This window comes from Cicer arietinum, chromosome 1 (genome assembly GCF_000331145.2).
Source record: "Cicer arietinum cultivar CDC Frontier isolate Library 1 chromosome 1, Cicar.CDCFrontier_v2.0, whole genome shotgun sequence".
Classification (NCBI taxonomy): domain Eukaryota; kingdom Viridiplantae; phylum Streptophyta; class Magnoliopsida; order Fabales; family Fabaceae; genus Cicer; species Cicer arietinum.
This window is the reverse complement of record NC_021160.2, coordinates 51,618,596-51,644,247: the sequence shown is the minus strand read 5'-3', so window position 1 is coordinate 51,644,247 and position 25,652 is coordinate 51,618,596. Positions and strand designations below refer to the sequence as shown.

The 25,652-nt window shown below is 27.8% G+C and overlaps 3 protein-coding genes and 1 long non-coding RNA gene across 5 annotated transcripts; 3 read left to right on the top strand and 1 right to left on the bottom strand.

Moving 5' to 3' along the window:
- The first annotated feature begins 606 nt into the window (after window positions 1–606).
- On the top strand, window positions 607–1,938 carry LOC101503111 (zinc transporter 2). Its single transcript, XM_004486931.4, has 2 exons — window positions 607–1,277; window positions 1,353–1,938. The coding sequence occupies exons 1-2, from the start codon at window positions 665–667 to the stop codon at window positions 1,742–1,744; spliced, it is 1,005 nt and encodes a 334-aa protein (XP_004486988.1). The 5' UTR covers window positions 607–664; the 3' UTR covers window positions 1,745–1,938.
- Window positions 1,939–14,211: 12,273 nt separating this feature from the next.
- Window positions 14,212–14,921, bottom strand: LOC113787204 (uncharacterized). The gene is made up of 2 exons (XR_003473696.2): window positions 14,685–14,921; window positions 14,212–14,567 (listed from the first exon to the last, which is right to left on the bottom strand). It is a non-coding gene; the product is annotated as an uncharacterized lncRNA (long non-coding RNA).
- A 3,731-nt stretch (window positions 14,922–18,652) lies between these two features.
- LOC101503775 (uncharacterized protein C24B11.05-like) lies at window positions 18,653–20,992 on the top strand. 2 transcript variants are annotated; one of them, XM_004486933.4, is made up of 9 exons: window positions 18,653–18,801; window positions 18,890–18,955; window positions 19,034–19,099; window positions 19,199–19,296; window positions 19,404–19,441; window positions 19,548–19,635; window positions 19,729–20,013; window positions 20,145–20,210; window positions 20,670–20,992. In XM_004486933.4, the coding sequence occupies exons 2-9, from the start codon at window positions 18,898–18,900 to the stop codon at window positions 20,823–20,825; spliced, it is 855 nt and encodes a 284-aa protein (XP_004486990.1). In that variant the 5' UTR covers window positions 18,653–18,801; window positions 18,890–18,897; the 3' UTR covers window positions 20,826–20,992. The 2 variants fall into 2 exon arrangements, with proteins under 2 accessions (XP_004486990.1, XP_027189467.1); XM_027333666.2 differs by having other exon boundaries at window positions 18,693–18,805.
- Window positions 20,993–22,065: 1,073 nt separating this feature from the next.
- Window positions 22,066–24,510, top strand: LOC101504301 (uncharacterized). The gene is made up of 5 exons (XM_004486935.4): window positions 22,066–22,248; window positions 22,415–22,515; window positions 23,570–23,651; window positions 23,781–23,866; window positions 24,069–24,510. Exons 1-5 carry the CDS (start codon window positions 22,207–22,209, stop codon window positions 24,319–24,321), a joined length of 564 nt encoding a protein of 187 aa, XP_004486992.1. The 5' UTR covers window positions 22,066–22,206; the 3' UTR covers window positions 24,322–24,510.
- Window positions 24,511–25,652: the final 1,142 nt, after the last annotated feature.

Here is a 25,652-nt window from a genome sequence, read left to right as displayed (position 1 = left end):
ATAAAAACACCTAAAAAAAAATTTGTGTGAAAAAACCCTTGATTAAATAAAAAGAGATAATACAATATTTAAAAATATAATTTCAGATATAAAAATGACTGTAAACTATTATATCAACGAACAAAAGAGTAAAAGAAAACTTACATTTGTTTTGTTTTGTAAAGCGTTTGTAATATGATATACTCGATTAAAGTGAATAATTTTTCTAACACTTAAATATATATTAGCTAATTAATAAAAAAATTGGCATACATGCTTACGGTAAAACGATGTTATCGCATAAGGTAATTTTATTTATAAATGTTAATATTATTAAATTGGATTCGGTCATCAATATTTGACAATTACATACATTTAAATTAATGATGAGTCAAAATTCATTTAAAGTTAATTTTATTGTTATCATTTAAAAACATCGAATTGAAATTTTTCTTAAAATATTTTTAAATTGATAAAGATAGTTTGATTAATAAAAGTCTATCCTTTTTCAGTTTTTTATTTACCAAGTGTGGGTGTTGTAGGCGTATAGTACAAGTTGGACAATAAACGAGTATAAAAAAGTCAAAGTTTGTAGTACAAATAATACAAAGTACGTACTACAATATATAGAGATGAAAATGAACGAATAGAAGAAGAGAAATAATTAATAATCAAAGCAAAGTACATGGCTTCCTCCTCTAAAACGAAAACCCTAAAGTCAACGTTCCTTATTTTGTGTCTCTTAGCCTATTTTGTGTATCAAATCAAGGGTCATGGTGGAGAAGATGATGATTCCGACAAAGTAACAAATTTACGTTCAAAGAGTTTAGTACTTGTGAAAATATGGTGTTTGATTATCTTGCTAGTGGCAACTTTCTTAAGTGGTGTGTCTCCTTATTTCTGCCGTTGGAACGAAGTTTTTATTCTGTTGGGAACTCAATTTGCTGGTGGTGTTTTCCTTGGAACTTCTATGATTCATTTCTTGAGTGATTCTAATGAAACATTTAGAGATCTGACTACAAATACTTACCCTTTTGCTTTTATGTTGGCTTGTGGTGGATATCTTCTCACCATGTTTGGTGATTGTGTTGTTGCTTATGTGACAAGTAGTAATAAAAGAGAAGCTAAGGTTTTGGAGGTTGAAGAAGAAGGTGGGATAACTCCTCAAGAACCTCACCAACACCAAGAAATTACGGATGTTGCTATCATGAAGACTTCCAATATTGGAGACACTATTTTGCTCATCATTGCATTGTGTTTTCATTCTGTTTTTGAAGGCATCGCGGTTGGAGTTTCAGGTTCATTTTTGTATATTTTATATTATATTATGATTATAATTAAGATTATCAATTGATAAATAATGATATGAGCAGGTAGTAAGAGAGAAGCATGGAGGACTTTATGGACAATATCATTGCACAAGATATTTGCAGCAATAGCAATGGGAATAGCATTGCTTAGAATGTTACCAAAAAGAGCATTGATAACAACAGCAGGATATTCATTTGCATTTGCAATATCAAGTCCAATAGGAGTAGGAATTGGCATTGCAATAGATGCAACAACAGAAGGAAACACAGCGAATTGGGTGTATGCAATATCAATGGGTATTGCTTGTGGTGTTTTTGTTTATGTTGCTGTCAATCATTTAATATCTGAAGGCTTTAAACCTCAGAGGAAGACACGCTTTGACACTCCTTTGTTTAAATTTCTTGCTGTGCTTTTTGGTGTTACTGTAATTTCTATTGCCATGATTTGGGACTGATCATCAATCATCAATCATCAATCATCATCGTGTGAGTGTGTGTGTCTATTCCTCTTTCTTCAATCAAACTTTTATATATAACTATTCCTTCATATTTCATCTTATATATCACTCAATGTGTTTTCTTTCTTGTTTCACATGTATCAACATAAATAATGTTTGTAAGAATCTTATTCCAGAGTGTTGTCATTTAATTTCTTCACATATTTATTATTTATAATTATTTTTTATTGTTTCTTTTACCAATTTAATTGAATTATATTTTTTAATCAAAAACGAATAATAACAACCCAAAGTTATAAATAATTTCACTAAAATATTAACAATGATAAACTATTAACTTTTGTAGACACTATTCAGTATTTATTATTAGTAGTATTATCAATGTAACTTTGAATATAATGTAGATAATAAAATGCAATATTTTGTTCTTAACTTTTAACTCAATTAGTAAAATATTGATATTGTTAGGTGTAAGTAGTACTTAAGTTAAGACAAATTTTATGGAATAGTCAAATATAAAAATATTACAAAATCAATATATTAATCTTAACCAATTAACAAAAACATTAAGAATTATATTCAAATTCACAAAAAAGAAACTGCTTAATCAATAAACAAACAAAATTAATTATTATATAAAATGTAAATTATATCCGCAACAAAGGAAATAAAAATTAATAATTAGTTATTTAGAAATATGAAATTTGACGACATTTCAATGAGTTAAATTCATCCGTAGATAATTGATTATGTGCTAAGCATATTTTGACAACATCTGTTTTAATGTAATATTTTTTATTTCTTTTTCAATGTATAAAAAGTATGTTATTTTTCTCTATAATGATAATAATTTCAATATTAAAATTAGTTATGGCCGGTACTATCTATTTGGACTAATAATAAATCATGAACTAATTATTTTTGTTGTATTTCTTTGGACCAATAAATTTGTATTTGGGTAACTAAATATATAAATATACCTATTTGCTAAACCAAAGCCAAAAAATTCCATCAATATAAGCCTCTTGGCTTTTGTGTATGAGTTTTTAATGATAATTATACCATTTTGTCAATATATATTACATACTTAATTCTCTGCTTATGAAAAAAAACATACTTAATTCTCTTTGTTTGTTGGTTATGAAAACAATCCAGTTTATTAAGTTCAATTTATTTGTTAAGTCTATTTTTCAAGTTTTGCAATTATATTTCAAAAATCATGTATATATATATATATATATATATATATATTTTTTGACTTTTTCCTTCGATAAATCTAGTAATCAATTTTGTTTATCTTATAATACCGGAGTTTATTCGATTGAGTCATCCACCATTTATATTCATGCACTAAACTCAATAATACTATATATAAAGAGTGTATTGAAAAGAAAAAAATAATCCAGTCAATTTTATAACGACGGACTAAGACCAATATAGAATCTCAAAAAAGAAAACAAAAATACAATATTTTTTAATTCAATACTCATACCGTAACTAGTGTTTCCATTAAGATAGTTCACAAGTTGAACACTTTAGATCAACTATAAGACTGATTTCTGATTAAAATGAGGGGATTCTACACTGCACCATCACACTTAAATCTTCCACCCTCCAATCAACATTAAAATACAAATTTTCTCTTTTAACTATATATAAAATCTTCAATTTTTTACCACTCATTTTTTCACCATTTCTTTCGAAATTTTAAAGAATTTACTATAACTTTCGAAAGTTTCATATTTCAAAAGTTTCCTATTATAACTCATTTTTCCTATTTCTAAAGTTTTGAATTGTTCGAAACTTTCAAAAATTCTAAAATTTTTCACTTCGAAAATTCTGAAAATTTGCATTTCAAAAGTTGTGGAAAATTACTATTTCAAAAGTTTCAAATTGTTCGAAACTTTCACAAATCTGAAAATTTTATGTTTTGAAAATTTAAATTTTCGAGATTGCACTTAATTTGATTTTCGAAAGTTTGGAGAGTTTCGAAAGTTGATGATATATTTTTTCTAAACTTTCGAAATTGAGGGTGAAAAATGAGAAGGTAAAAAATTTAAAGATTTTATAGGTGGTCAAAAAAATAATATTATATTTTCACGGGAGTGCATGGTAGAAACCCCTTAAAATGATTAAGTAGGATTTACTAGATCTAATAATCCCACTTGTTATTGGACGGTAAATTATCAACACTACGAGAGAGCATGCGGGGACCATTTTCTTCCACACGGAGAAAATCACAATCAGTTGTTTTTGTTTCTTCCCAGTTTACACTAGAAAAGTATAAAATACAATGAACCAATTAGATTGGAGACATTCTAAAAAATTACTAAAGCCAACCATAGAGATCAAAATGTGGCGCACCATTATGAGATAACAAATGTTAATTATAGTAACTAACTCGCTTCATTGCACTAAGGATCATTGTTGGAAATGATGAAGATAATAATAAGAGATTGTTGAAAACAATGATGATCATAATGAGAGTTAGTTGGTGTGAATTGAAAAAATTAGGAAGTCCCGCATATGAGGAATGACATATACTGATATTGTTTATAAAATGAAGATATGACAATTGGGATGTATCCGAAAGGATCCCCAATTTTGTGAAGGGTGAGAACGCACACAAATATATCACCACACACATGGGTCGCCATCTATTCCTTCGCTGAATTCGCACATAAGTTTGTTCTGGTCAAAACCTAGCTTTTTTCGTGTTCTAGTTTAGTATGATTCGCGTATCAGATTTTTGTCCGGTCAAAAACTATAAAATTTCGAATGGTAATTTTCTGCGGATCCGATTTGATGCAGTTAGAAAAGCACACCAGTAGTTCTCCGAAAATCTGAGACTTTTCTCTACTTCTCACTTTCTTCTTCATCTTCTTTTCTTTCTTTCGAGTGATCATCAGTACCATATTACAAGTGATAGTTATTAATTATCATATTGAATGTGTAATTTTAGAACGATTTTTTACAATATAATAGAACTCCGATTCAGTTTGTCTGAGTTGTTTTATATCATAGGGACTTTGTAGTTGATAGTCTGTCTTACACAATTTGACCATCGCCGCAAAACGTCTTGAAGAGAGCGACCTAGTCCGCGACTCAACTCAATAATATTTTCGGTGACATAAATTTATTTTGAAACAATTTTTCGAAATTCAAAAACATCAATCAAAAAAGTTACAAACTTCAGTTTTAAAAAAGAGAGCTCTTGATTGTTTAAAGGCCCAGTTCATACTAACTACTGACCAATCAGGCAGCTCCATTGGATTTACCTCATTTTGACAAATGTGGGCCACTCTATTTGGATTCGAAGCTTAATTCCCCAAATGCTTTTCTTTACAGGGGCGAGTTGATCAACACTTCATTGCTATATTTATTTGGTTAAAATTGGAGACTTAATGTTATACTCCTTTCTTCTCATTCATTTTAAGTGTCTCTCATATGAGTTTTACACAATTCTTAAAAAAAATAATTAATTATATTAATTTTAATGATTAAATGAATTTTATTTATTTAAATATTTTTATTAATTATAGTTAGTGGAGAAATTTAATGAGTTGAGATATGATAAATAAGAGTATATTAGTGAAAAAATTATTAATGTTATATTGTTATTGTAAAATGACAATTTAAGAGAGAAAGTAATGACAAATGAAACACTTATTGTTTAGGAGAAATTAAAAAAAAAAAAAAATAGCCCTTAATATCAAAACTTTGTTTGTATTATCTAACACAAATTCATATAGTTAGTGAGCTTTGATTTAGGATGAAAATATGTACTAATACAAGATATATACCAGTATATAATGGAAAATGTGTAAAGATGATGAATGAAAAATTAGGTGTGAAAAAAAATACTCAAGATTAACCAAGATGTTACTGTCATCAACTTCCACATATGGAGGAATAATGGATGGTACTGCAAAATTCCCTTTTGGCTTCATTGAAGAGGTAAAAAAATTGGAGAAAAAAAAAAAAAACAAGGTTAGTTGTGTGACATATTATGGAGTAAACAATCAAGGTTATAGGCTTATAGTATTTTCCAATGCAGATCTAAGTACTACTACAAATGGTAAAAAACAGAGAGAAAGCTTTTAAGCACGATCTATGATAAAACAATAGGTGTATAATCAAGATATATATATATATACTGAAACTTAGAATATAATTGTTCTGTCCTGGCTGCAGTGAAAAGATTAATCTTAAGTCTAATTTGATGTATATGTATATTTCCACACCAATGTGTAAATCTAATACTAACTCGACTTAGTTAACTCCTAATTACATTCAAATCTATAATATTCAAGTCATGAAGAATAAAAATTATCCACTAAGATCAGAAATAAAAAAAACTTGTCTAAGTTGCAACAAACTTGTGAAATCTAAACAATGGATCTATGCAAATATTGCAATAGAGTTGATTCTATTTAATTATCTCCATGTTTGTGCCAACAAACTAACATGGCTACACACCTTCTCATTATGTAAAATCTTGCTTTCTGTTCCTTAGCTAAATTGGTGCATTTTCTACCTATAGAAGGGTTCTTCTGCGAAAAGCTTCTTGAAAGGTTGCATTTTGAGGAAGTGGAAGAGCTTCTTAAGAGTGAAGAGTTTGAAGTAGAGCTTCTTGTTGAGCAACTTCTTGAGAACAATGACTTTGAAGTTGAGCTTCCTGTTTTTCTCTTCTCATCCATTAAAAAGATGTAACAATAATAATAATATCCAAAACTAGCTAGCTTCCACACTTTGAAACTGATTCTTTATGTGTGTGTATGGGAAAAAAAGGCTATGGTGATAACAGAGAATAAGAAGGTTAGTGAGAGTGTGTGTAAGTATTAATTCAAAAAGATCATCAATACATGCTACTATAATATGGTTACCATTGTGTTTATATAGCCATATACATATCCACTTATGAGAACATTTTAAGTCAAATTATAATGTCCTTTTTTTGGTTTTATTCATAAGGAAAAAGTATATGATAATTCAAAAATCGATCGAAAAATAAATGAAATTTAATTAAAAATTGTTTCAATAAAGATCATCATACCTTACACATGCGCTAATTAATGATTTGTTAGTCAAAAATCGTTAATAGGACTATAAATAAAGTTGATCATAAATGTTTGGTGAATTTATATGGCATTAAATTAAAGTGTGTTTTCTCTAATATATATTTTTTCTAAAAAAAAGAAAAAGAACATTTTCTAGTATTTTCCTTCCACATTTTAATTTGAAGTGTGGTGGGGTTGAGAAATGAAAGTATGTCCGTTGAATAGCCTCGGATATGCTATGATTCTTTTTGAAGACATACATCTTGTACGGTTCAAAATGAGCAGTCACTTATTTAAATCTTTTCCTGTATAGACAAATGTTAGCTGGTTCTCATGTGGTGGTTTGTGTTCTGCCTTTTACTCCACCACTTTAGTTTTTGTTTTTATCTTTCATTCAATCTTCATTACGATTATAATTTCTCTTTTTAAACATTCATTTTAATATTTTATATAAATTAAGTTATTCAAATACTTCATTTTTCTTCCTTAAAAATTAAAGTTGAATCATTTATATTTAGTATAGAACATAAAAGAATAAAATGAATTTTAATTTGTTTTGATGTGTTCAAGGAAACAGTTGCGAGAATCCTAAGTTGAATGGTTGAAGTTTAATTGACTTCATGCACCACAACTCTTGTGCCGAATTTGCAGTTATAAGATGCTTTTTCTTCAGTGAAAAAAAAGTATAATGTGCACGTGGATGACACATGACAGTATCCTGCATCCTTGGTAGTCAAAAAATGTGTCTAAATAATTAAACTATGAGTTTATTAAGAGAGACTTGTGTTGACGATTCACATTTGATTCGTATGAACATGATTGTTGTTTGAGATAGTTGTCGATGAAAATGATTTTTGAATTTTGTCTCTCTTTAAGGATATTCAAAAATATATATAATAAATAAGAAAAGGCAATATATGTTCTTATTTATTAATCTTTCTCTTTCAAAGTTTGAAAGCAACGTTTATGAGAAAGAAGATGGATAATTAATAGGCTAGTGGCTCTGATATGGTCAATCTTATGATCACCCTTAATTGCCTCTTGCATATGGATTCGGTGCTAAAGCATCTTTATGATCTCTTCTTAATTCTATTGAATTTAAATATATATTAACACAAGATTATAAATAACACACTTTTTAAAATATATTTTTACAAAAAAAATATACTTTTTAATAAATTTTATTATCGACTAAAATTTAAATAGACTCCACTAAACTATGCAGGTTTCATATTAATGAAGTAGATTTATATGAATTTCAACCGATAAAAATAAATTAATTTATTAATAAATTGATATATTTTTAAAAGTATCTTACTATTGGTATTTTTTATTGGTAAATATCAATAAATTAATAGTTAAGTTCATTTTCTTTAGTTAGAATTCAAAATCTCTTTCTCATAACATATTCAATTTTCCATAAGTCACCAATTGAATATTCTATCCGTGACATTATAATTTTTTTTATGCTAACATAACTATATTTTGAATACTGCTTTAGGAAGAAAATGTTTCCTCAACCTATATGCGTAAGTCGGTTTGCAAACAAATGATTGTCAAGTTAGTATTGATGTAACTCATATCTCATAAGCTAAAAGATGTTAATTTAAATTATGTTAATCGTACAAAGACCTTGTTAGTAACTAGGAAGTATTTTATTAGTATCTCTTTAGTCACTTTTTTTAGTATTGGAGCCTACTTTGGACTATAGAGGATAAATGAGTGAGAATAAGAACTTTCATAAAAATACATTTTGAAATTTTAAAAATTAAGTTAAAAGATTAAGTAGTTTTGTTAAATTAAAAATTTATAAAAAAAAGATAGTTTTTTAACCTAACTTACATAACATACAAGATTATATCAAATCTAAAAATTAAATTACAATCGGTAGTTAATAAAGTTGAATTTAACGGAAGAAATTAAACTTTTACAATATAATGAATTTAAATTCGAATTTTTATTTAAAAAAAGATTCATAATTTGCGACGAGCACATCTAAAATAAAATTATTCGAAAAAAATATTAAAAAAAACTTAACATGCAAACTTGGACTTTGATTTTCTTTTTATAACATATATATCTATTTGTGCAAAGCTTTAAGTATTCTCACTCCTAATGGTGAACCTCCCAAATTAACCCAAACTACCTAAACATTTTTTCCACAAAAGAAAAAACTTATAAGTCGGTCTTCCTAATACAGTGAGATTTAAATAACACCCATAATGTTGTACTCATTAACTCATGTATTTTATGCTTGAATTCAGAGGCACATGGCTTTGCAACTTTGTAGCTAGGGCAGTAGTTAGAATAGTAAGCAATATGATTCAGATTTAAAATTTTAAAATCTGGCATTTTTGTCTAAATTTAATATTTTGAACAGAACGGTCCTGCAGAAGTTATCATGTGAAGGAATTGATCTGTGTTTTTTTTTTTATTATTATTAAAAAATTGATTTGTGTTTTTGTATAAGCATGAGTTTAGTTTAATTAATTAATTAAATTCGCCGCTAGAGTACTGTAGCGGGAATTAAAATATATACAACAAACATGTAAATCAATGTAATCAGAAAGAAATTGGAAGAGATATGAAATGCACATCGAGAAAGAATATAATGATTTGGAAGCAAACTTTTATTATGAAGATTATTTGACTGGTCAAAAAACAAAAGTTTGCAATCACATGCGTGTAAGTATATCATTATCATTGGTAAACAAAATTAGTGTAAAAATTACATGTATGTTCACCAATTTCTTTTGGCACCTAAATGATTATATGAGTCAAATGTGAAACAATGTTTTTGAGGGTTTGACTGGAATGGATGCCGTAAAAATCGAGCCTGTGAATTGTGTGGTTGTCCCTCTTGGTACAACACAAATTCAGAGTTGTTATAAAAATTGAAGATACAGAAAAATGAAGTAATTTATTATAATTATAAGCTAGCTATATGATGTGCAATCAGTCATAAAGCATTAGTTACAAATTAGGTTTGGTCAAAAGGTGACGTGGATGGTCAAAATCATTTCACGTGGTCTGCTCTGGCTGATGTAAAATATCTCTCCATTGTTAATTTTTAACTCTCCATTGGTTGTTAAGCAAAAGAAATATGGTTTAGAAATTAAAAAAAAATTATCTTGATTTTTTATATTTTATTTATTTATTTATGTTTTTTATTTTAATAGTTGATAAATATTTATCCTTTTTACAATAACACTAAACTACAATAAAAACTATATAACAGTGTACAACAATAATTATATTTCCGTTTGAAATGTTTATAGTGAAAAAGGACTATTAAAAAATAAAATATATAAATAAATGTTTAGTATATATCATTAGACTCCAACAATTCATAGACTACTACAGTTCATGAGAGTGATTATACTTCTTCTTGGAATCTATATATATATATATATATATATTGAAAAAGATCAATGTTTATCTTTTATAATTATAAAAGATAAATAGCAAAAATAAATAAAAGATCAAAATAAATAATAAATAAAAGATAAAAGACAAAAAATATATATTTTGCAACTTAAATACTAAATACTACAACATTAAAACTTTTAAGTATGAGTTTTGTTATCGGTTATGATTATATTTGATCGAAAAATTAGTCTATATTGTTGTTTATAGATAATATTCAATTTACACACACAAAATATTCTAAATATATTATTACTTTTAATTTATTTAAAAATTGGAATAACTTAGTGCATTAATATTTTAGAAATATGTGTTCTATAGGATTATTGATTTAGTTGATTTATTTAAAAAATGATAATCATTCATTGATTAAGAATAATACAATTCAAAATAGTAAAAATTAAAAATTAAAAAATTTGCAAAATAATTCCCATCATCTAAATTTATAACATAAAATGAAAAATATCTACAAATATAATAAGATTTAAATATTTAAAATATTCATGCATTTGAAATTGTAATATTGATGAAGCTCAAATCATTAATGGAATATACATTTAATTGAAAATTGTTATCTCAATTTGATTGAAACAAATACCACAACAAAATAAAAAAAACTATCGCACTAATACAATAAAATTACAAAAAAAAAAAACATGAATAAAAAACTAAATAAATGTACAAATGACTTATTTAAATAAAAAGAAGAAAAAATTTATTTAAATAAAGTTTAAAATTGACCCTAAAACATATAATTAGGATGGATAAAGAAGACGTAGAATAAAAAATATATCAATTTTTGTGTGTTTCTATAAGATTAAATATTTAATGATTATAACTACACATCTTGAAATTATACGTTTATAGAAACAAGGAAATAACATTTTTACATTTATACTAATTAGTTTTCTTAATTATCTTAAACTTCAAAATTATTTTTATTAATTTATTTAATAAAAAATTGTACACTTTCTTTTTATCCGTTGATCCCTTCTATTAGAAGTTATTCGAGGAATTATGGAAGTCTAATGTATTTCTGTAGATTCAACCTCCAACAGTAAACTGCATACTTAATTAAAAGTCTTTATAGTTTATATATTTGTTTGTTTGTCAAAGAAAGTAAGAAAAAGAGCTAGCAACCACAAGCAATTTATAAGTTTGGGCTGGATTGATAATTACCATGTGGAAATTATACAATGTACTCCTTATATTTAACTTATACCCCACAAAAACAATGAATTGACAACTCTACCTTCATATAAATATTAAAACTTTTTATTTTTTATTATCTTATTATTTCATTTTTTCTACGAAATTTTTTTTTAATTTTTTTTCTTCAAGTTTTTCAATACATAATATACATTCCAAAAAATCTTATTTTCAAGATTTTCGGTACCAAAAAACTTATTTGAAGTTTTCTGAAACTACTAGAATTTTTTTTTTTAACATTTTCAGAATATAGTTATATACTAGAAAACTTAAAACAACAAGTCCATAAGTTTTTCTAATTTCTATTATTTTAAAATTTTTATTACTTTGTTATTTATTTAATTTATTTTTTTAACTCATGTTTTTAAAAGATGTGTACCGGAAAAAAATTTCACTAATTTTTTCGGTACCAAGAATATGGAAATAAAAAAATTTCACTAATTTTTTCGGTACCAAGAATATGGAAATTGGTTTGATTTTTTATTGGTTCAGAAAAACCCACTTTCCGAAAAGCTTTGCCTTCTCTTGCTTTGGGGTTCAACATCAATTGGAATGATTCGATAAACGGATCATTAAAATAGATATATTGGAACAATACATCCTCTAAAAGTGTAATTGATACACAATTTTGTTAACCTTTTGTATTGAAAAATTTAAAAAAAAAATTCCGATAGATACCTTTTTAACCTTTTGTACCGTAATTTTTTTTTAAAGTTTTTTAATAGACACCTTTTTAATTTGTACTATATAATATTTTTATTTATTTATGTTTTCTAGTTAATCTTTTGTATCGAAAATCTTATAAACAAATTTCGAATAATTTTCCGAAATCTTTTATATACCATTAAACTTGAATTATTTAATAGTTAATAAAATAATATACATAATTAAAGATAAAATTGATATTTTTAAAATATTATGATGGTATAGGTAAAATTAGGGGTCCAGAGTATAACTTTCTTACCATGTCCAGTCTCGCATGTGGTTTGTTTGTGATCATTTCAACAAACCATTAGCCTTGACACAAAAAAGACCAATACCAAAACTACTCATCTTCTCTCCTGGCCCAAATTGTATGTGCTGCATCTTTCTCAACCCATCAATTAGATTTTTTTTTTAATTTAATACAAAGACAAATTTTTAGATATCCATGAGTTTGATTGAGTATCGAGACTTTTAAAATAAAATCAACTCAAAATTTAAATTATAAAAATAATTAAATATAATATACTAACGTAGTTTAAATAATTACCATACACAATCAATCTCTAAAGTATTAGAGATTTCAAATTATTTTAATTAAACTAGAAATTGTCTCTCTCCATATTGCTATTTCACGTGCTTGGTGTATTTCCTATATCTAAAATATATTCACATAATCACACTGCTATTTTCTTAGCCTAACATGATAAAGCCTTAGTTTGAATTAAATTTATATCATGAGAGGTTTTTCATTTGAGATAAGGATTTAACTCTTACCTGACAAAAGACACTTATATAATAAAGTTAGATTGTAAAAAAAAATATAGTTAGATGAGAAAGCTTGTAACTATGTTGAGGTACATAGCTCATTTCAATTTATTCACGAAACTACTTTCTCGAAACCGACAAAATCGTATAGAAACTGAAGCAATCGGATGGATGGAAGTCGGGTCACGGGTCAACGTTTTGAAAAAATAAGTTTCATTCAGCTTTATTTAGATGGGTGCGGGTGGTGAGATTCAACTTTATTGGTGTCCGAAACCGACCTGTATGCAACAAACTAACCTAGCGCCTCCTCTCAATCTTTCTCCCTCCTATGCTCCGGTTCGTCTTCTTAGTAGTAGGTTCCAGTTTTGACAAGATTTTCCCAACATAACATTGTTGTTGGTTCCAAATCTATTGTAGCCTCATCTCAATCTCTCTATTTTGTTAGTCTCTACATAGATCCTAGCAATTATTGCATCTACTATCTTCTTCAAGACCAAATCCGACCAAGTTTCTACCTATTTTCACTATTTACTCCATTTGCTATTTTTTAGTTTTAGATTTTGTATTTATTCTAAATTTGAAATCTTTTTGTATCTATATTAATTTTCTCACTTTCTTTTTTATTATGAGAAAACTTTTATGGTCAAATTTTTAGATTTTTTTTACATTAAAGCTGTCAAACTGACTCAAGTTATCCGACTACCCGCTGAAACCGTCAAACCGCCGCCTTCCATAACCGATGCTTTAAACGGTCGGAGATGGGCCAAACATTCTTAATCGCGGGTTTCCTTCGGTGTGCCATTTTCAAACCGAATCCGACCGTTGTCCACCCCTACTTTCTCCATCCCACAAAATCATCATTTCACATGTATCAATAAAATTGTATAAATGAAAAGATATAAAAAAAACAACCTTACACAATTGACCTATCAATTTTTGTGTGTATTTATTATTGTCATTCAGCGCTCTAAGTTTGTCTTTCAAATGCTTTTAGTAGTTTCACTAACATGTGCATACCTCATTTAACATCTGTAAGGTGTGCATTATTATGCTTTGGCCAAAATTAAAATGTGCCCAGATCATTTTAAATAAATAGGATAAGACAACACTAAAACTAATGCATACAACATAAATTTTGATTATTGTTAAGTGCCTATGCACAAAAATTCACATAAAGAGTGCTAACTGACTATAGTACTAAATTAAATTTTAATATTATGATATGTTTTCCTTTATAGGTCCAAAGTCCAATTAAAGACTAAATATCTCATTTAATGGTTGCTTAAAAGACTAACTATATATAATTCAAGCTCCTCTAGCCATTAGCAAAATACATAAACAAAGGCATATCGCAGAATGGAAGGACACATTAACATGAACAACATACGTACTAAAACTCACCCACACACATATCAATATATTTTACCTTGTTCTTCAATTTCTTGGTTGCATAACTAATTTGAACAGAAATTAATTAGTCATGTATTTGTCGATGCAGCATCATCAAGATTCTCAAATTTATATAATGAAACTTCAAATTGATAAGCCTTGTGAATCTTGATGATGCTGCACCCGCATATACTAACTTGTGAGATATATGTGACACATCTTGCTCCTTATATGTTGATGTTTTTTAGCATACACTCTGTCTGAGCCTATAAAATCAGAGTGTTTGCATGTTAAAGCAAGAGAAAAAGAGTAGTAGGGATATAAATCAGTAACACAAGTAAGCTTATTATTAATTATTAATAATATATATATTGATTACCAACCTCTAATCCCGGGTGATAAGGCTTTTTGAACACGGCACCGAAAGTTGATTAATAAATCTAATTAGCAAAAGGAAAAGTCTAATAAGATTAATTAATTTGAGAATTAGATGCATGTGTACTAAATTGGGATCAGAGCATTAGAACCAAGGGCAAATGAAGCAGAACACCCCATGGCTGAACCTTTTTAAGCTAGTAGTTAGCTGAGAAATTAATAATTTTGATAACTGCCAAAAATTATTTATAAATATATTCGTGACCAAAAGATTGACATGAACTTTTATATAATAATATAATCAAGTGCTCTTTTAAAAAAAAATATATGTAATCAAGTGATGTGAAATAAATCCATTCTCTAATTTCCACGTGTTGGTTGGCTAGTGGTTATGATCGTAGAGATGTAATATCATAAGAAGAATCAATGAATCTAGCTAGATAACCGATGATGCATCGAGTAAAAAGGTAACATCAAGCTCATTCATTTTTAATTGTTTTCTTAGAAAAAAGTTTATTTGGTAATGACAAGCACTCGTGTGATCTCATATTCCAAGTCACCCTCTGTCCTCCAACACTAGTTAGTTCTTCTCCAATTTGTAAAACAAAATAAACAGACTCTAACATTATCTTATAAGATCTTTGGATTATTTACCTATCAATTAATTAAATTCACCACATAAGTATTACGTACAACCTAATATAATATTTTTTTTACATACATAGATAGTACTCTCTCTGTTAAGTAAATAATTATCATCTTATAAAAATGACAACAACAACAAAAATTAACAAGAGAGACTTATATTTATAGACATAGATAAAAAAACATAATACTTACAAAAATATTATTATCAAACAACATTACCAATACCATAACTATGTAGTGGAACATATTAAATTAAAAATAATATTATATTAAAAATAATATTAGATTAAAAATAATATTAAATTAAAAGTAATTTAGGTAGGATTAATTAATTAGTATAATTAAAAATTAATATTAATAAAATAGTAATTCATTTAAAAAAAATTATTTTACAATTACTCACTATAACACGAAATATTAGTTTTCCGGTTAAAGTATTTTTGTCTTTTCAAGTTTCAATTTTTTGTCTCTCGTAGTTCTAGTGGTACATGAGAAAAATTCAAATAATCATTATATTAAAAAACTAAAAATAATCATATATATCATTTCATATGTATAATAATCTCCCCATATTTAGATATCTCGTCTACTATATTTTTTTTCTTCAAATTATTTATTATTTTATAATATTAATTATTTTTTCTTAATATTAACTCGTTTTAAATAAACAAAATTTATTTTATGAACGAAATAAAGACACCAAAAATTTAAAAAAAATGAAGAGATTTAAAATAGATTACTAAATATTAATGAAAGTGGAGCCCTTTCTCACAACAAAATTGACGGGTTATAAGACATAAATAAATAAAAAGAATTGGAGAAATAATGTGGATGATAGTCGAATATTTGATTGAGTGAGTAGGTATTTACATAATGATAGAGGTCCAAAAAATAGACATAATGAAATGAAAGTAGCACGTAAATATATACAATACACATTGTTTCCAAAAAAAAAGAAGATTGATTGATACTAATTAACGGCATGCTGGAGAGAAGAGTTGGTCGAGGTTTTCAGGTATCTTAAAGTAACCATTCTTCGGAGCCTTTCTTTTTTCCCTCCCAAATGAATATGGCTTCTTCTTCGGCGGTGGAGGTGGCACTAACGCCGTCTGTATTTGGCATTCCCACCTCTTCGGCGTTGAACAACCACCGTTCATCTCTTCATACCCACCGTTCATCATTAATTATTATAATAATAGTAATAATAGAAACACGAGTAAGGAGAATTATGCAAAGTGTAAGGTAGCCAGTGAGTGATATAATAATGTTTATGGCACGTCAATTTATGCAAATATTTATATGTGTGTGTGGCTTCTTCTCGAATACGCTTGATACGACACCTCAGCACCATTTTACTTATACGTGGCTCCAATTTAACACAACTCATACTAACTCGAAGTTTCTATTTCTTAATTCATCATTTCAAAACTAAAATGTTATAATCTACTGGGAGTCCCATTATGGTCAAACTAATATGAAATCAAAAATGCAATTTTTTTTATTACTTAATGTCAAAAATATTTATTCAAGAGCAAGGAATTTTTTAGTTATCCAATCATATCAAGTCAACCCAAATGATCTACTTCGATTCAAAGTTCTTGGATGTACTTCCAAAAGTTGTATGTAAATTTACTATGAAATTATATTATTTTTAGTGGTCAAATCAAATTATTTTATTTAACTGAATTTTTTTTAATTGTCCATACAAATTCGAATTATCAAAATACATTTTTGATATTAATATAGAAAAGTAAAACAATGATTAAAAATTATACAGAACAACTGTATATAGTGTATATTGTTTGTATTTATACCTCTGGTCTTCTTATCACTCTTCTTGTCACTTTATTCTTTAAATTATACACTTCAACCACATAATCAATTTTATATCATTTCTTTAATATATACATTAAGACCACTAATATATAATTAAAAATTAAGATAAATAAAAATATGTAACCATTAATCAAGATATAAAAGGCTCCATCATAAGCTTTGAACGCGAAATATGATAAACATTCAAAAAAATTGTATAGATACAGGAATTTAATTCAGAAAAAACATTTTTATGCATGTTTGAGAAGCTCACATAGTTCAAATAAAATAGCAATAGTGATAAACATATAAATTGTTTAGTAAACAACTTTTAAATTGTTTCTATAAACATATGATACGTGTGTATTGATTATTCTGATTTAACCATATAATACAATGCAGCGAAATTGTTTCAATTTGAATTGAGTTTGAAACGGTATATTTGTTTCTATATGATGGCAAGCGAAATGGGACACATAATCAAAGACCATTACTTTGTTTTAAAGAGCAATAAAAAAATTGTGTTATTTATACATTATTTGTTTAAATTTTATGCTTTTTGAAATTAATAATTATATAAATATATATTTTTAATTATTTTAAGTGTATTTATTACCTTTACTATGTACTAAGGCAGGAAGTTAGATAATTTATTTTAGCATAAAGCTACAATAGTAATGCATTAATTGCTACGAAAATTTATAGGTTTAGAAATTAGAAATTAGTTCGCTTTAGAAACTATTAATTTGGCAATTATTGTAAATAATAATATTGTTGTTAGAATATTTTCTTATCAAAGCTTTAAATTCTAAGAAATTTCCAAATTCTATTTATGTTACTTGATAATTGTATTAATTGCCATAATTATAAAATTTTATTTGAAAAATAAGTCTTATTTATTTATATCTTATTTTATTATTTATTATTTATAATATCATATGTCAATGCATGAGAGAAAACAAATTTTTGCCGCATATACATTTTACTTAATAAAATAGATGTCCTTTAATCTTAATATAAGATTAAACCACTAAAGCTATGCACAAGACCTAATGTCATTTAGTTAGTTTATGCATATCTTCTTGTTCCCAAAAAAATTCTTTTAACTTTCTAAAAAAAATGTCCAACTAACGAGTTTCCTCTTCTTCCTCACATCCAGTGACTTGACCATTATCTACTTTTACCATCTCAATAAATTCAGGTTGTGACAATTGATATTGTAACAAAAATTATATTATTTCATGAAACCTTTCCACGTCAAACATCTATGTAGCACCACTAGGATATTTCAACATTTGTCTTTTGGGATGCAACTTTTCTAACTACACATCAAAATATTCTTGTATTGTAGAAAACTATTCCCTATAACAATCCATAAAAACTAATTATCATAAAAGAATGAATTAATGTTCTGTTTTCTAACCTCAAACCCATAGAATATATGGAGTAAAGAAAAGCAACGCGTCGACATTGGAATGGACAACGTGGTACAAGTCAAAATTTCAATTAGTAGTATTTTTGTGCTGTCGACACGATCACTATTCACATTTCAAAAGAAACAACCACTCACAATCACTTTCTCTCAACGCCATTATTTATTTCCTTCACAACTTTTACAACAACAAACTTCTCTTCTCATTCTTCAACTTTAGCTCTCTTTTCGTATGTACTACTACATTTTCAAATCTTTTCAATAGTTAATTAAATGTTAAATTTCAAATATATATAACCTTGTTTTTTCTTCTACTAGATTATAAAATGGAAAACGGGGATCAGTTCCAGGAATCAAAGGCTAAATATGATTGTCTTTTATTTGGTAATTCAAATCCTTCACCTTTCACTAATTCATATTTTTTTTGGGTTATTTTTATAATTTGTTGTTTGATCTTTGCAGATCTTGATGATACACTTTATCCTTTAAGTTCTGGGTTGTCAGGGCACGTGACCAAAAATATTCAAGGTAATGATTTTCACTATGTTGAAGTGATTACTTTAATGTATCTCAATTTTATGGAATTTATTTATTTTTATTGGATGCATTGCACATTGCATATTGCAGAGTACATGCTTCAAAAGCTTGGGATACAAGAGGATCAAGTTCCTGAATTATGTGTTTCATTATATAAGACTTATGGGACAACGATGGCAGGTCTCAAGGTATAAATTAATAATAGAACTTTCATTATATTTATTAATTTAATTAATTAAAGGTCTTTTATTTATTTTATTGAATCATGTTTTTTGTCTCTTTTTGCTCTCATTAGGCAATTGGCTATGACTTTGACTATGATGACTTTCATGGGTAAAATGTCTTTACATATTTGTGATTTGTTCATTTTTTGTGTATGACCATTTATATATATTTTTTAATCCTTAGAATGAAAGTGAAACTATTTTATGTTGAGCAGCTTTGTTCATGGGAAATTGCCATATAATATGCTAAAACCTGACCCTGTTCTCAGAGGAATTTTGCTAAGTCTACCCCTTCCAAAAATTGTAAGTTTCTTTATCATTATTTGATGACAAAGTAATACATATAATTCATAAATTATAACTTATAGTATTTATTTTAATTTTATTTTCATATAGGTTTTTACAAACTCAGATGAGGCACATGCTAATAGAGTGCTACAAAGGCTTGGATTGGAAGATTGTTTTGAAAGAATCATAAGCTTTGAGACTCTAAATTCCTTCAAATCCAATATAGATGGCAGTGAATATAAACAAAGTTCCAAAGGAATTTTTGATTTTTATGAGTACATTTCTAGGCCTAATGTTGATACTGTGCTACCAAGGACCCCTGTTATCTGTAAACCATTTCAAGATGCATTTGATAATGTTTTTAAGATGACAAATATTGAACCTCAAAGAACAGTAAGATTTAACTTTATCTCTCTCTAAGTAATAGTTTTTTGTTACTAAGTAGTATCACATTTCTGATTATGTGTTATTTTGTAGAAAATCAAATTATGTACTCATTTATCTAATTACTTTGGCTTTTGCAGTTGTTCTTTGATGACAGTATCCGCAATATACAGACAGGCAAATCCTTGGGCCTTAACACTGTCTTGGTAGGTAGCCCTTAATTATCATTGTTTATGAACATTTCAAAATACTAGTTATATTCTATGTAATATCGACATATCAGATTAAAGACGTGTCTGATATTTGACATATATCAGTGGTGACACATGTAATTTCATTCAATTTCTTTATCCGTATTTGTGTAGGTGTTTTGTATGTTATAATAACATTTTTTTAATGCGAACATAATCTCCCATTTACTATTCAATTTTTTTTATAGTCTTTCCTTTGGTTAAAATTGAATGGAAATTCTTGCATACTTTTGTTGAACAAAGACAAATATATGCATAGACACATTCCTATTCTTAAATTATGATTTGTTAGCTTTGATAATGTACAAACTTGAAATTGAAAAATCACTGAAATGCATCAAGCATATCATAATTAAAATAATTAATGATGCAAATTAAGTTTAAATGTGAAATCTAAATGTAATATTTGTGCAGGTGGGTACTTCCCAAAGAACAAAAGGAGTGGATTATGCTTTGGAGAGCATCCATAATATAAAAGAGGCATTTCCAGAACTATGGGAAGGTGATGAGAAGACTAAAAGTGTCAAGTATTCTACAAAGGTTGCAATTGAAACATCGGTTATAGCTTAACTTATACATCCACCTTCCTCATCTTGTGCTGCCTAATATTGTTTTGGCATCTCAATTTCACTAATGTACTACTTGTTATCAGAATCTGTTTTATCTAAACTATTTTTTGTATGCCTTATGCTTTAAATAATTTTATATTAATATATTTTGCCTTCTCAAAAAACAAAGATTGATTCAAATGTTAACACCATAGAGATATTGACTTACACCATGGCGATCAAGAACTAAATGGTCCAATTGAAAAGAGTAAAATGTGTTGATAGCATTTTTGTTGAAAGTATAGAATCAAGAGAACTTACAACAAGTCTAAGATTCTAGATGACATATAAACTAAATATTTTCTTTTATTAAAAAAAAAAGGTCAGTCTACATTTGTATCCATATAAAAAATGTTCAAAATGTCGTCTATAAACCAATTTAGTGAGCAATATGGAACCAATGGTCATGTATGTTAACACAAAAATTGCGAGCAATAAAATTAAAAGACTTTTTGTTAGTATTATTGTTTGTAGAATTAATTTTATGGTTAGAGTCACAATTGCAAATCTAATGAAAAAAAATAAAAAAAAAAAGAGATAAATCCTCTCGTATTAATTTTTCACATGAGAGGAAGAAGTGTAAGTTTATACATTTTATTTATTTTTCTATATGCATCCATTTTTTAATTAAAATAGTACATATAACATGGTATGCATGCTAGAGTCTTTGTTTTAAATCATATTCACATTATTCAGTGGTTGGACTTTTTTTCTTCAATAATATTACACTAAATACGGTTTAAATCTAGCATCAAGATGGAAAAATTCCACACACATATTTTATGAAGAATTGTAAAGAACTTTGATATTTCATATTAACGCAAGAGTCGGTCTAAAATAAATACATGGATGTTTTTTTATAAGTAGAAATTCAAAACTTTCAACTATATTATTATTATATCTTTAAAAGCTATATAAAATGAATAAATTATTTTTTAATAGACAGGACTCTTATTTTGTTCAACTACTAGTTAAGTGTCATTGAAATTAATATTTGTTGTTAGACATTATCACTATTCATAAACCCCTTTTTATTTTCAACAATTCATAATTCCTTTGTAATTTTGAAATTAAGGGCCAGTTGGGTCGAACTAAAATTGCCGAAATGGGCCGGTCCAAATCTACACACGTATCCACCGTCCACGACAATATAATTATTTTTCTTTTTCTTTCTTATTTAAGAAGGACACCTTGGTCATTTCGCAGAATGAACAGACACCATAATTACAAAGCAGCGAAAACAAAATCAGATTTTGAGGAGCTAGGTTAAGGTTGCTGGTCGCAGTGTTAAGTTAAGAAGAAGAAGAAGAAGAAGAAGAAGTAAGAAATTCGAAGCGGTTACAATGTCAAAACGAGAGCTTTCGAACACGTTGAAGAACTTGAAGGTAAGCAACAAAACGCAACCATTGTTATTGTTGAATTAAACGGACCCTTTTTTTTCCTCAGAAATTTTCCCTCTTTCGCTTAATTTAATTTAATATAGATAGTGAAGATTTCGTAGACTAATTAATGATGTTGTTCTTTATTTTATTTTGTTTTGATATTGAATAGTTCATGCAAAGGGCAGCTCTGAAAGAGGATAAAATTGAGAAAGAAGAAGAAGTCAAACCTGATTTCAGTTTGGGTTCAACATCTACAGTTTCAAAAAAATGGTATTTTTCTTTAACATGTCCAAATAATGTGCTATGTTTTAATTTTTAATGCAGATGGGTTCTGAATTCCTTGCCTCTTTGCCAGTGTTGTTAGATAGATGCTATAAAGCGGAAATTGAACGAACAACTATTGTTTTGTGATACACTATCAAGTACAAAATATTGTGAAATAGTGACTATGGCGGCGCCATAGCACTCATGTGTTGCGAAAATTTGAATGAACTGTTATTTTCTGCGTTGAATAAACTGTTATTTTCCGCGCTTGACAACACCGCTGCTTGATTTTCTGCTGACTTTGTTTTTGTTATGACTTAGTGTTTGAGTTGAAACTCACGGTCTTCAGAATTTAATAATTAGCCTCTCTAACTTGTTATATGAAAATTTTGTATTTACCTCTCTCTGTAATTAAATATTGTTATGTAAATTTTGTCAAGTGAAACTTTATGATTTATTTCTCATGTGAAAACTTATCTCCCAAAACCCATTGAGGGATTTTTTCCGTTTTCTATTGGTAACTTAGATTTTAGTATATATTGATTAATGTTTTTGAAAGTTAGATGAGATTCCTCATTGCAATCGTTTGTGATGTATTCATATCTAGTATTGGTTATATAGGCTAGCTCTTTTCAACATTCAGAGTTTGAATTGAATTTTTTTCTGTATGTTGTTTAGGATTACGCAATGTGTTTCTCTTGATTCCTGCTAACTGAAAGATTGGTTATTTTCAATTAATTAGTAAGGCTTTTTTTCTGAATTATGAGATGGTGTGCAGGAACCACTGGTGGAATATGAATCTAATGTTACTTATCCCACTAAATAGCAGTAGCGAATCATATGTAATAGAGTAGCAACAACCAAGCCTTATCCCACTAAATAGAGTAGCAAAATTTAAATAATTATTATAATTTTATAAATCAATATCTACTGACATTTGACAAGTTTGGGATACAATTGTCTCTTTATTTACAATTACTTTCTTCATCTGTTGATTTGCTTTCTATATCATTCAATTTTTATTTTTTTTTAATTTGCCCTGCTTTCTACATATATGTAGTGTGGTCATAGTGGAAGGTGATCCCCGTCCTGGAGCGCTTAAAGGTCGAATGTCATTTCAAAGTTTTAATCCATCTGTAGACGTGAGTTTGAAGATAAAAAACTCTCTAAGCTTTTAACCTATAGTCCTAGTCAATCGATATCTTGTGTGTGTGTTGTTTTTTTCCTTTGATCATATTATAAATTCTAATGCCATAGTCTTGCCTTTATAGAAATTAAATGAGGAAGAAGTAAAACTTCATCAGCCAGTAGCCGAAACTACCATTTCTAGAAATCAAAATGCAAATGTGTCTGTTAGGTGGGTTTCTTTGTCTAAACTTCCATGTAGATAGATATCTGATTTTGTTCTCTTCCCCTCAACAAGGGTCAGAAGATTCGCTGTTTATTGTTTTAGTTTCTAATATACTTCATTGCTTCATCTTTTATTAACATTAACATACAGTTATTGAGAATATTTCCTCTCACCCAGTATAAATTTATTTCTGTTTGTGTTGTTTCAGAGAAAATAACTCTTCAGCAGAAGGTACAGAACGTGCTAATATGAACCAAAACAGTCATGAAGTTAATGCCAATGTTAAAAGGAAACAGTCTGAAGTAATTCATGAAGCACAATACCCTAACAAATCACCCAAGAATGATCAAGGGAACAGACAATCATCGTCAAACAATAGTTTGGGCTCTTTCAAAAAACCATCTGGAGATAAGTTAGACTGGAATGTTCTTAGATCATCTAGTGTCAAACAAAATAGATGAGTTTGTTGATCATTGTATTTCATACACAAACTAGGCTAGGTTTGATTTTGTTTCAGGTCCTGTGCTTTTAAGTCTGTATTTGTTGTTCTATTAGGGTGTTTTCTATGAGATTTAACTTCTCTTAGGTAAGGAGTGTAATTTAAAAGGTTAAGTTTAAGGTTTGAAGCATTGATTTCAATTTCATCAACATATGAGATTCTGATAAAATATATATAGATATATGACAAACTATGGAGATGTAAATTCTCAATCGATAACTTATCAATCAATGATTAAAATGTTACAATTTATCATTTAAAAGATATTATTCACGTTAGAGAAGTCAAGTATTTTTATTTGTTATAATCACATCCACATTTTGTTCCAACGATTCAGGGTGTACCTGATTTAGTTTCAATACTTTTTATAGTGCAGAAAACCTTGTCAGTGTTTTTTAAGCATCATGATTTTAAGTTTAAAGAAATTGTTGGTTTTTTTGAAATTTGATTTTAGTTACTATGATATTTAAAGTCTAAGTAGTTAAAATTGAAATGTAATCCATTTTCGTGAAAATACATCTTGAGCTTCTTGTCCACACCCTCAGTCACAGGCACAGGCACCACCCATGTAAAGGATGTCATGTAATGATTCCCTTTATGTATTGATGGTTGTTAGATCAAGATTGAACACTACATTTTGAATTTAGCCAATCACATTTCAAATAAAACTCGAGATACAAACTGTCTAATTTTATCTAACGATTATGATCATTGGACTGCAATGACTGCATGGTGCTTTGATTGCACCCAATCTGAATCCGATAGTTTAGACTTAATATACTTCTTAAATTTGTAGACAGTTATGTGAACATTTGAAACAGAAGGTTGGAGGTCGTGCCACAATCAAAGTAAGGATGGATTTGAACATTAAAGTCTCACCTTTATTAGATTTGCGGTATATAGTATGTCGGAACTCGACCTTTTTTATTGAAGGCCTTTTGAGATGGTTCCTACTACTGATATGTTGTTAACTTGGAAATATCTGATCATTAACAACAAATAAGAAAAAGGAGGCAATACAGTTTTATAGTACAGAATTGAGGTCCAGATTGTAAGTGCTAACTTGTTTCTGCAGAGCAAATCATGGTACCTCAATGAAGGTGTGCTTATCTATCAAGTAGTAGTAACTTTTAAGAAGAATACTGTCCATTACTTCTTGTCAGATTAGCTGCAATTTTTTCCTTTTATGAGTTAGTGCCATTTCCTAATCTTTGTTTCATTCTGTTGGTCTTTTCCTTTAATTACTTTTGTCTTTCTGATGATTAGTAGTAAATTTGTGTTTCACAAAAAAAA

What these genes read in the sequence shown, in the direction of transcription:
- LOC101504301 (XM_004486935.4), top strand. Translation starts at nt 22,207, where the DNA reads ATGTCAAAACGAGAGCTTTCGAACACGTTGAAGAACTTGAAG. An exon ending in TCTACAGTTTCAAAAAAATG is followed by an intron (nt 22,516 to 23,569) that starts GTATTTTTCTTT and finishes ACATATATGTAG; the next exon opens with TGTGGTCATAGTGGAAGGTG. An exon ending in AATGCAAATGTGTCTGTTAG is followed by an intron (nt 23,867 to 24,068) that starts GTGGGTTTCTTT and finishes GTGTTGTTTCAG; the next exon opens with AGAAAATAACTCTTCAGCAG.
- LOC101503111 (XM_004486931.4), top strand. Translation starts at nt 665, where the DNA reads ATGGCTTCCTCCTCTAAAACGAAAACCCTAAAGTCAACGTTCCTTATT. An exon ending in CATCGCGGTTGGAGTTTCAG is followed by an intron (nt 1,278 to 1,352) that starts GTTCATTTTTGT and finishes TGATATGAGCAG; the next exon opens with GTAGTAAGAGAGAAGCATGG.
- LOC101503775 (XM_004486933.4), top strand. Translation starts at nt 18,898, where the DNA reads ATGGAAAACGGGGATCAGTTCCAGGAATCAAAGGCTAAATATGATTGT. An exon ending in CGTGACCAAAAATATTCAAG is followed by an intron (nt 19,100 to 19,198) that starts GTAATGATTTTC and finishes TGCATATTGCAG; the next exon opens with AGTACATGCTTCAAAAGCTT. An exon ending in ATATTGAACCTCAAAGAACA is followed by an intron (nt 20,014 to 20,144) that starts GTAAGATTTAAC and finishes TGGCTTTTGCAG; the next exon opens with TTGTTCTTTGATGACAGTAT.